The sequence below is a fragment of the Limulus polyphemus genome, unplaced genomic scaffold, assembly GCF_000517525.1.
Source record: "Limulus polyphemus unplaced genomic scaffold, Limulus_polyphemus-2.1.2 Scaffold71, whole genome shotgun sequence".
NCBI classification, from domain to species: Eukaryota; Metazoa; Arthropoda; class Merostomata; order Xiphosura; family Limulidae; genus Limulus; species Limulus polyphemus.
In genome coordinates this window covers 1,170,222-1,182,634 of record NW_013665681.1, presented here as the reverse complement: position 1 = coordinate 1,182,634, position 12,413 = coordinate 1,170,222, and the positions used below count along the sequence as shown (strand labels likewise).

Here is a 12,413-nt window from a genome sequence, read left to right as displayed (position 1 = left end):
CATGAGATTAGGTTAACGTTAGAAATGAGAAATGTAGAAGCAGCAGTAGTATCAAAATTTGTTCTTTGCTTATTAAGCAGCAAACTTTGTTATTCTCAAACCTGTATGAAACACTTGTAATAAACCAGTTTTTTGTTGATTTTGTTATGAAAGTAGGCTAACCATGGTATGAGATTGCTGGTACGTATATCTTTAAAAGTTATGGTTATATTTTGATGGTGTAAAATACTATTAATGGTAATACATCATATTGCCAGTATTAATGTATGTAACTAACAATGTCGATTGTGTGTTAAATGAAGAATTCCATCTTTTTTTGGTTGGGTCTAGAAAAATTAGGAAAAGCCTTGTTGTATTTTGAGTTGATTGCTAGTAATACTACCTTTAAACAGTGCAATGAAACCTATATCAGATAATGTGGTTGCCAAAATACATTATAGGTGAATTAAAACAACATGAGTGCAGAGTTAAGCCATGTCTTAAGGTGTCTCATTCCAAACACTTATAGAGAGGTAGGAGTATGGGTATTAAGATTTTGTCCAGTAGTAGGAGAGTGCGTTATTCATCAACGATGGAAAAAATTATCTTCATTTTCAATTTCGTGGAATATTATCTGAGATAACTCAGAGAGGAAAAAATAGCATTGTCAAGCCTTGTAAAATACTGGATGTTTCTTTGGTGAAAACTGTTTTTTGATATCTGCAATATACTACTTTTCCTCACCAGAAATTACTGGCTTACCTGTGTCTATTAACAGCAGTAAGAAGTCATTTGGTAGCAGTAATGTCGCCTATTCTATCTGAGCACAGTAAAAATAAACATGAAGAAAATACTATTCGCAAAAGTAAATAGCCTCTGTTAAATTTTGTTTATCAGAATTGTGATCTTTACATTCACCCAGTTTCAAAGCACCCTCAAAAACGTTTTGATTGTCCCGTCTTCCTTCTTTTTTTTAAGGGGTTCATTTTAACACTACTAAAGCTAGACTTCAGGATGAGATTGAGCGGGCATTCAATGTATTCGGTTACGGCTTGGAGCTTTTTGTAAATGATCCTCGGAATGAAAATAAAAGCCTATCGCCAGGACTAAAATGCAATGGCATCTCAACTGACCACTGGAGCAAAGGTGATATGTTCTTCAGGTGAGCAAAACTTTTATTTTTCTAACCATAGTAGTGTTAAACTTTAATTAGTAAAAACTTTTACTTTTTATCAAAATAAGTTATATTTCAACTTTGTCATTTCAACTTTGTGGTTACCAACATTAATGTTATTTTATGGCATAAGTGTACCATTAAAATGACTGTTTATGCTGTGAGTAGTAATATGTGGGTAATGTTCCAGTACAAAATTGATGAACTCTGGCACTGAGTGAAATGCGGCAACACACAAGGAACAAAGTATAAATTTGCTGTTATTACTAATAATAACACAATTATTACTAATAAACACAATATTCATCCAACAGGTAATTAATCATTGAGAAATGATTTATCTCATGGTTATTATTATGAAAATAAACATTTTACTTTGATTATTATAGCTCAAATTTTATTGATTATTTCTACTTTTAAGGTATCTTCGAAATGTCAGCATTCCTTCAAGTAACGGTGGACCGAACTTAGAATTCAACCCAGATGGTACACTTAAGTATGTAGAGCTGGAGGTGATGAATCTAAAGTCTCAGGGGTATTGGGAAAAGGTAAGCCTTGAAAACTTAAATATCTTGGGAAAAAGTATGATGTCAACCCGGATTGTACGCTTAAGTATGTAGAGCTGAAGGTAATGAATCTAAATTCTCAGGGGTATAGAAAAAAGGTAACCCTTGAAAACTTAAGGATCTTGGGAGAAAGTAGGACGTAAAAATAAGAAAACTGGTTAAAATGTAAGAACTGTAGAAGTAACAGTGATGAATAACGGTAAGACCTGGAGACTCTGAGATACAGGGGGAAAAGGAAACCGTCATGATTCAGGGATCTGCAGAAAATGCACCACTAGAAAGGTTCACGAGCTCCTTGTAAATGACTTGCAACTATGGTGGTGATAAAAATGAATATCTAGTTCTGTATACATAAAACTAATACTTTGTCAAATAAGTACATTACTCTGCAAATTATTTATCAGTTTGTATGAAATTATAAACAGCTTCAAGTACCAACGTTTGGTTGTTTGGTAGTTGTTCAACACAACGCTACACAATGGACTATCTTTGCTCTGCCCCCTACCCCACGAGCAATACTACAGACTTACCGTTTAGCCACTGGAGGGCGCATCGCAAACTGACAAAATATATACAAAGGTTTGTTCGTTTGTATATTTTTTGTTAGTTTTTAAGCCCACAGAAGGTATCTAACCCTGAAAGTTTATCAATGAGCCACCAAGGGGATTATACAAAGGAAAAACAATAATCTATCTCAAAATGCTTGAACGAAACGACAAAGCCGTTTTTACTGTGGTGTTTGTTTTTCGCTCAAGCATTTTTGGATGGATTTCTGTATGTTACATCAACCCGTGACACTTAAACTGTAGTCATTATTATTTAACTGGACCTTTAAATAAATGTTACTCATACAGAGAAGTATTATACAGATCAGAATACTGCTAATATTACATACATTATCAAGTTAATAACATGAGATTGGAATGTGTAGTACCTTTATGAGCTGAGTTATGCCAGTTGAGTGGTATGAACGGGAGTGACACTAGTGAAGGGAAGGGTTTTTATTATTATTATTCACTACTGATGTAACATACCTTCAAGCATGAGTATTTATTTACAACTAAAATAAATAGGTAACTGCCTCAGCTAAGTAGACACAGATTGAATTTATTGTTTCATGCTTCATGCTACTGGCTATAGGAATGGTACATATCGTAAAATCTAGAGATAAAGTGAGGATCCTCTGGTCTTGATTGCTAGGTGCTCACATTACAAGCGGTCATACGACCGATCTTCGCTACTTCAATTGGCGTTCTTACTTCTTGCTATCGCTTCCCTCAACGACAAATAATGACGAAATACGGGTTATTTTTAAAGCCATTCTAAAACAGAATTTACATTTTTAAAAATGAAACATTGCAAAAATGTGCACAATGAATTTTCCTCTTCACATTTATGCCGCTAAGTAAAAAATAAAATACCTGCACCCTTTTCAATTGCTCTTGAAATTTTTGAAATTTTCTCTAAAACTTCACATAGCTCTAGAATCCAAAGTAGACAAAGCTAGTTAATGAAAGTTTTCAGGTCTGTTCTAGAGTTGCATAAAGTTCGCGATATAGCATAATATTTGTCATTTTTAATCTGGAGAAGAGTAATAATCGTGTATATTTATGAATAATGAAAAAACTGTGTAAACAGGGAAAGCTAAAAGTTATTGTTGTTAATTGTTTCGTTACGAAGCTATTGTTTTGTTTGATAGAGATTTTGAAAGTCAGTAAACCATTGTTTTATCTTATTGAAAACTATTTTCCTTTGACTTCATCGTCATGTTTATTACATGCGATTTTGGTTGTATGCAATAGAGAGAGTGCTTGGTTATGTTTACTAGTGTTTGGGGATTATATTGAGTTGGTTTAGTTTTAGTACTTTTTCCAGTTTTGTCATGAACAGCTTCTTTACCTTACATTTCTACCTTAAATATAGTCCTGTTGCTGTAATCACTATAGTCATGAACTGTCACTAACTGTTTGAAGACTTAAACATAGCGTATATAAAACATAATATATCAATCCTTCAAAGTAAAGTTGAGCTAGAAACAGGCATTCTTCGACTTGAAACCCCTGGATATATATCTTCCTCGATGTATGCTTGCTAGATTAGTATGAGTCTCGTGTATGTCGAAAATATAAGATAGTACACATACCAGATCCAGATCAATTATCCTGAAGATACTTCTGACGTGTTTTTGTAATTTTTTTTATTAAGATTACCAACGTGAACTACAAGTGTATATATATATAATAAACATTTGTATAGAAAACTCTCCTTATGAAATTAGATTTAGTTTCGGCGGAATTTTTCTTAGAAGTTTCGTCGAGCGCTTATTTTTCTTAATTCGGGGCGCTTAAGAAATGTGAACATTGGTGGTTGCCAACTAAAATAATTAACCTTTTTACCTCAGGGTGTCGGCAAACATTGCTGAAAACCAATTCCTCTTGCGTGCTGCACGTTTCCCCTCGAGATTCTTTAAGTTCATTAGCAAGTTATTCCATACTTCTGATATGCATCACTAGAGTTTACTGGTATCTGAGAACCTGCCCACATTATTTTTGTTGTTGTTGTTATTCAGTATTGCAGATATGCATACTATATCTTTACCCATTGCAGAAATTTATTTGGACTTTCAACGTGACCAGAAACACCAAGTTCTATAAAATAAAAATATTTCGTTCTTCCAGAGATCAGGTACCTGTGTGCAGGTACAACTGGGAAATGACTATATATCTAAGGACGTAAACAAGTAAACCAGCTAGTGCTGTTCAAACTTAAAGCCATCCTGTTGTAACAGAATCACTTTAAGTTCAAAAACAACTGTTATTGTTAGATCTTCAGTCGATCTCTCCTGTTACTGTAGTCAAAAGTAATTGCATCTTAACAACAGTTTGGCGACTTATAGATCAAAGAAACAAGCGCTAAGTTCTTGTAAATTAATCAGTCAAAATTCCGTACCAATAAGCCTAATTTTATTAGATGCTTACTAATATTTGTAACTCTTTGTTTTGTTTCTCTCTCTCTCTCTATTTTTCATTACGATTGATGTAGTCAACATCTAACTATAGCTTATAATTCAAATCCTATTACTTATTTGAAACCAAAAAGTCATCAAAAATGTATTGCCCTTAAAGTGCAAGTATCAATCAAAACATAAATCAAATTTATTTTTCATAAACATTATGAAAACTAAAAAAAAGACATATTTCATATTTTCTATACCTAAAGGTTTCGATTATTTGGGTGGGTTATTTCGGATTATACGGTAAAGTGAAGAATGCAAAGAACACTTCACTTCAAAAGCGTTATATTTCTTCAACTGCAAACTCTAAGATTTGTAAGTTCCATGGTTTCAAGCAACTAACGGTATGCCTAGCTTCACAAATAAACAACGTCTGTGAAGGCCCAGGAAAATAAAGATGATAGGAGGTTAAACGCTCGAAATTGGTTTATTATTATTATTATTTAAGACCCAAAATAATACTCTTCTTAATTTCTTAGAAACACTCTAATTAACGCCGAGCTATTTTGAGAACACTATAGTCAACTTGGATCACTTTACTTAGATTGTGAAATGTTATACTAAATCAAGGACACTTTTGTTGGCCCTATTATAATGGTTAATAATAGGCATAGTCTATAGTTTTGACTTTTGTTTCTTTGTTGTTAAGCGTAAAGCTGCATCATAGCTACGAAACCCAATTTTTAGTGTTATAAGCCCTCAGACTTTTTACTAAGCCATTGGGTTGGGGGGGGGGCTATATTGTCTAGTAAATTCGTTTGACAATAAATTAATAGATCTATTTTTTAAATGTTAAAACATTAATTTCTAAGAAAACGGCACTATGGAACAACAATGTTAGCCCCGATTAATGTTGAGCAAAATATCTAAGTTCACTCTTTTAAAAATATTACATTACAGTGAAAAGATAAAAATCCTCTGGTTTCCTTAGTTAAACCTTTATAGCTTTTGTATTTAATGACCGTAGTTAAAATATTAATATTTTTCTTCATTTCTTCTAAGTTATAATTAATTTCATGTTATTTTGAGAATACAATAGTTAATTTGAATTAATGTTCTTAATTTGTGCAATTATATACCAGGTTGTTAACACTAGACCGGGTTTACGTTTGTTTGCCCTGTCGCTATAGTTTTTAACAGTTTTGATTTCCACTTCTTTATATTAAAGCCCTTCAGTGGTTCAGCTATAATTCTGAAAAACAATAACGCTAAAAACCAGGTTTCAATACCTGTGGTAGGTACAGCACAAATAGGCCATTGTGGAACTTTGTGTTGAACAACAAACAAACAAACTTTATATCAAAATCGCAATCCTCTTTTATTTATATTGGGAACGTGAGATGAAAAATTATAAATAATAATAATAAATAATTAAATTAAATAAAAACAGTTTAATTAGTAAGTAACTAAATAATATATACTAACTAGAAGCTGCTGCCGATTGGTTGCCGTCCTGTAGTCAATAGCTTGAAGCTGGGGAAGGCACCACGCTAACTGGGTTATACACTGACAACTGTGTTGTGATAAGACTACTTAATTAGTGGGAGGAGAGATTGTGCTAAAAACTTCTCTGGCAGCTAACTATAACATAAGTTTCGCTTCTCAATTTTCATATCTCTTCTTGTATTTCGTCACAAACACGAACTCAAAACTTACAGCTCTGAACTAATTAACTGGCTTGCAGCAACAAACCCACTAAATTATGCACTTATTACTCATTAACTGACTTGCAGAAGTCACTTGCTAATTCTAGACTAATTCGCTATTTATAGCTCCTCAAGTTTTCTTAAACTTTGGAAAAAATTACAAACTTTGTGCCATACAAGCATTACACGAGGTCAAACCTCCTTATGGCAAGCTTCGTTACAAACGTTTAATAAAAACATAGAGTATTTAGCTCATTATACTAGCCGTAAGATATTATTATTAGGCCTGTTATGTCTCTCACTACTACGTTATATAAACAATGCATTAAGTTTCTTAAGAAGAGAAAGAGTGTATAATAGTACTTCAACCACACTATATCCGCCATATTCGTATCTGTATTGAGTGAAACACGTCGTCAACAATGGTTATTGCGGACATATTGTGACTAAAATACTGTTATACACTCTTGAAAAGACCTAAGACACTGTATAAATAATATAGTGTTAAAAACTATAATAGGCCTAACACTAATATCTCTTGACAAGTACAATTAATTGTAATCACGCTTCGTCAGTTTAGAGTAGGTGTTCACACCATAACAATACTTAGTTCAATTCATTTTAGAAATTTCAATGTATATTTGGCTTCTTTAGTGTTACAGACGCGTGTAATTTTAGGTTTCACTTTAATCAACTTGGAGAAATATATTGAAATATATTAGTTGATAACATATTTTCTGCTTGTTTGTAATTAAGCACAAAGCTACACAATGGGCTATCTTTGCTCTGCCCACCACGGGTATCGAAACCCGGCTTCTAGCGTTGTAAGTTCGCAGACATACCGCTGTGCCACAGGGGGGCATTAGTTGATAAAGAAAAAAAGTTAAGTAATGTCAGTCGTTTTTATATTAAAAATATATATATATTTATAAACTTTAAACAACAACACCATATTTTTATATATATATGTAATATTAGAAATCATATTAATACCGTTTTGGACAAACTGAATTTTTTTCAACCTTATTTAGTGCTTGTACAATAGCTTAAGTTATATTCTTTTAAATATCGTACGCATTTAAACACAGGGATTAGTTAAAGCACTCATAAGTACATAAAATCTGCCTCACGTGATTGTGTTCTTTGAAATTCAAAGTAACCAAATAAATAAAAAATCTTACTCTTGCAAACCTGTATGAAAAACATTTCCTTTGAAATTTTTTTTTTCGTTATTGTTTCGTTGATACAGGTCATTCTTATTTCATATTTAATTTTTTATCTAGTATTGAATGTCACCAAAATTTGACCTAATGATGCTTGGAAGATCTGCAATTTTCAGTCAAATTTCATAAAACTTCATGAAAGAGCTATGAGTTCGAGAGGAGAAAAAATCATTTTACACAAAAATAAATGAACATTCAATCACAATTCACTACCAACCATGACTGTGAATATATTCGAGATCACATATATTATGTTACGAGTTCCCAAACTGGGAGATGCGGATGATAGTACACAATATTGTTAAGGTACTCAGTATCTATTTATTCACAGGGTGGAGGGGGGATTTGTAAGGACGTGGTCGAGGAATATTCTTGGGGACGTTTTGCTGAAAAAGTTTGGAAACCCATGCCTAATGTTACGCTAAATATTATCATGTGAACGTTAATAAAATCAGATCAAGTAAACGTGTCATGATATCAGATTCATAAATACATACATTTTTTGTACTCAAATGTTTTTTATCCTAGATGTAGATTTCTCATAAACCGAGGGCGTTTTAAATTACGAATTACGAATTTTTTCAACAGTGTTTAAAATTAATTTCTAAAGAGGTTATTGCTTCGTAAATGTAAATTGGTTTAAAATCAGCCCCCCCCCCCAATTTATCGACCCAAAAGAGTTTATGCGCTTTAAGCAGGTGTTAAAACAACAATTGTTACTCAATGGGTCAGCGGTCAGATTACTGACATAGAACGCTAGATTCCGGGATTAGATTCCCTCGTTGGACAGAGCGCAGATAGCCCATCGTGCAGCTCAGTGCTAAAAAGCAAACAAACCAATAATTTTCAATCGCATTAGATTGAGAATTCGTCCCACCAAACATTCTCACCCTTTCAGCCGTGGGGGTATTATAATGTGTCGGTCAATCCCACTATTTGTTGGTAAATAAGTAGCTCAATAATTCGCGGTGGGTGGTGATGACTAACTGCCTTCCCTCTAGTCTTACACTGCTAAATTAGGGACGGCTAGCGCAGATAACCCTCGTGTAGCTGTGAATTATGTTGTACAGTAGAATATCTGAACTGTTATATTTAATCCCTTTAAGGTTACGAACTTTTATAATAAGGCCTTTAAGGAAATCAAAAGCGGGCTTGATAATATCGAATTCATAAATCATATTTCTGGCCCCGACAGACTTATCATGCGAGTTAAAGCTTAAAGCCGGATATTGTCAGCGCATCTTAATGTAAAATACACATGTACGACATATTGTCTATTTTTATTGTACAAAGAAGTTCTTGATATTGTTAGTTGTTGTTTTTTTTTTTCATGAACTTTTAAATCACTTGACAATCATTCATCTAAAAAGAAATATATATGATCATCTTTCTCTTTATGGTAGAAAATAATTTAAAAAGAATTAAGCCATTTGCAGCTGGCTGAGGGGCTTAGCCTAGTAGTTTGTTTGTTTGTTCTGAATTTCGCGCAAAGCTACACGAGGGCTATTTGCGATAGCCGTCCCTAATTCAGCAGTATAAGACTGGAGGGAAGGCAGATAGTCATCACCACCCACCACCAACTCTTGGACTACTCTTTTACCAACGAATAGTGGGATTGGCCGTCACATTATGACGCTCCCACGCCTAAAAGGGTAAGCATCTTTGGTGGGATAGGGATTCGAACCCGCGACCCTCAGATTGCGAGTCGAGTCCCCTAACCACCTGGCCATGCCGGGCAGTCTAGTAGTTAGTTGCGTGTGGAAAATAATAGGTTAAGGCCTAAAATGTACCATTGAATATGCTTTGCATCTTAAGTTTTGGGCGCATTATTACATATGACATTTAATCCCACTTTTCGGTTAACAACAGTCGTGAAGAGAGCAGTTGCTGCTGACTGGTTTCTTTCTATACGGTGAGCAGTTCAAAATTAGGAATGATTATGCTTAAACATTGGACTCGTTTATTCGGTAAGTCGTATAATTTATCATTCACATTCAAAATATCATATATTTTCATAGAAACAGCATTCTACCCAGTTATTATAAATGAACAAAATCAGTAAGTAATTTGGAATTTTTTTCCCCATTCCTAGCAAAGTGTGTTTTTTGTTTTATTTTTTAACTTAGACGTTTGTATTAATGTTGGTTACGGCGCGTTTTGACTTTATGAGATAAATATGCAGCTAACTCAACATCTGGAATCTTCTTGAATGTTATAGAAACGATTTATTTTACTATTTCGGTCAGCTAAATCTATTCAGTGTTTAAATACAAAAAGATACGAAAAGCGAGTTATGAGAGACTGGAAGAAATTGTTGAGTAACTAATAAATCTATTACAGGGGTAGATTGATTATCGAGTAAATGAGTTTGTTAAACGGTTTTTTCTGTTATTTCAGTTTCGAAAATATTGGCTTTGTGTTTTATCGAAGAAATATAGAGATAAGCGAGGTACTATACGTATATACGTGAATATTGACTTTGTGTTTCAACAAAGAAATATAGAGATAAGCGAGGTGCTATACGTATGTACGTGAATATTGACTTTGTGTTTCGACAAAGAAATATAGAAATAAGCGAGGTACTATACGTATATACGTGAATACTGACTTTGTGTTTCAACAAAGAAATATAGAGATAAGCGAAGTACTATACGTATATACGTGAATATTGACTTTGTGTTTCAACAAAGAAATATAGAGATAAGCGAGGTACTATACGTATATACGTGAATATTGACTTTGTGTTTCAACAAAGAAATATAGAGATAAGCGAAGTACTATACGTATATACGTGAATATTGACTTTGTGTTTCGACAAAGAAATATAGAGATAAGCGAGGTGCTATACGTATGTACGTGAATATTGACTTTGTGTTTCAACAAAGAAATATAGAGATAAGCGAAGTACTATACGTATATACGTGAATATTGACTTTGTGTTTCAACAAAGAAATATAGAGATAAGCGAAGTACTATACGTATATACGTGAATATTGACTTTGTGTTTCAACAAAGAAACATGGATAAGAGAAGTACCATACGCACAAGAAAATTAACAAATAAATGACTCTGTTTGTAAAGTTACACCTATTTTTATTTCATACGTACTCAAAGAAATGAAACACTTTCGTTATGGTTAAGACGGCTAGGTTTTGTATCATGTTTTATTGGATAATGTAGAAAGAACACGCTCAGCAATATAAACTGATGCAACACTAATTTTGCTTCTAAGGCATTTGGGACAATTTCCTCATGTATGGCGACAGAAGACCAAACAAGTTGGATGGTTTTTAGCGTATTAAAAGAAACTTGATTATTTCCTTGTTTTCATACTCGTTACTTATACATTTATATATATATATATATATATTTTTTCGAAGCTAATCTATAAATATTTTCAGCCTTCAGGAGAGCTTTCTGAAAAAGCTACAGCAAAATGTCTTCATACTGCAGAAATATAACATACAGATAGACAAGCGTTGGCAATATCGTCGCTATGACATCTATATAGCTACAAACCAAATTAAAAATATGGTGGTATTTCATCAAAGAGCTTTGAACTCTGCAGTATGTCACTTTTCAAATATTATATAAGCCCACGTAGGCTTATCTAAAAGCGTCAGTCGTCTTATAACAGTTTCGGTATATTTCTTTACGATGAAAAAAGTCTTCATCCTTGGCTTTTACTGAATTATAAGGCTTTCGAAACTTTTACGACCATATTAATTTCACAAAAAAAAACTTTATTTGTTGAAAGAGAGCTTTTATATGGCGCGTTTCTTTCCAGTTTTTTTTTTTTTGGAGCTTATTATACTTTGTATTAGTTTACACGTTTTGTACGTTCTCTGTAAGATCTGTTTTTATATATTTATTTTTATAATTCTATGAATTCAGAGTTCGTTATTTATAAAAAAAAAAATCAACAAAAATATTACATTACACTACTTAGGTTCGTGTTAGGTAAAGAATATTAAATATATTATCCACTAGCATATAGCTCCGTCAAAAATGACGGAAAGTACTAACACCCCCACCCCATAGTATACCCTAACCTCACATTTCATAGCTAATTGAAATAAATAAATTTTGCAAAATCAAGCATGACCAACAAAGAAGCAAAAAGTGTAGTCAAAGCAGTCAAATATCGATAAATTTCTTTTTGAGCCAATGAAAATTAAGATCATTTACGAAATGAATTCGTGGCATATTCATAGAATAATTATTGGTAAAAAGCAGTTAGATTAACAACTTCTAATATATAGATAAGCCAGTGCGTTTTGGTAACACTACGTTCCAAAAATGGCTTTTATGTAATGTTGCTTAGCAACAAAAATATAACCTAATATTGATGTTGTTTAAGACTCATAAAGTAGGTAAATTAGTATGTAGAATTATAAACGGGCTTTCCTCTATGTTAAAATACTTATATTTGCGAGCTTTTGGCCCTCTTACCGGAGCCTTCATCGGGCAACAATGTACTAGGCGATAAACTGTGGAACACTGCTTTAAAAAGGTATCTAGGCAGTAGTCATAACAATAACTGACATTTGGTATTACAGTTAATAAACATATTGACTTATTATGAATATAGAATATAAATCGATTACTTCGATATAATAAATATAAGGAAAATACTATTATAGGAATTATATAGAGGGCCGAAAGCTCGCAAATAAAAATATTTTCACATAGAGAAAATTTGTTAGTCTATGTACTGAAAGTATAAAATGAAATGTACAGACAACAAAACTGGAAACAAATTTGTTGATTTCTTAATTTAGAGTCTCGGTTGATTAAAGGGGTTTGTTTTTA

The 12,413-nt window shown here is 32.9% G+C and overlaps 1 protein-coding gene across 4 annotated transcripts in view; it reads left to right on the top strand.

Annotated features, from left to right (window-relative positions):
* LOC106465949 (glutamate receptor ionotropic, NMDA 2B-like) overlaps positions 1–12,413 on the top strand; it is a 182,350-nt gene that overhangs the window by 125,339 nt on the left and 44,598 nt on the right. For all 4 annotated transcript variants that reach the window (XM_022394492.1, XM_013926196.2, XM_022394475.1 and 1 more), the window contains 2 exons: positions 958–1,141; positions 1,575–1,701. In XM_022394492.1, coding sequence (XP_022250200.1) covers positions 958–1,141; positions 1,575–1,701 — 311 coding nt within the window. The remainder of the gene's footprint in view (positions 1–957; positions 1,142–1,574; positions 1,702–12,413) is intronic.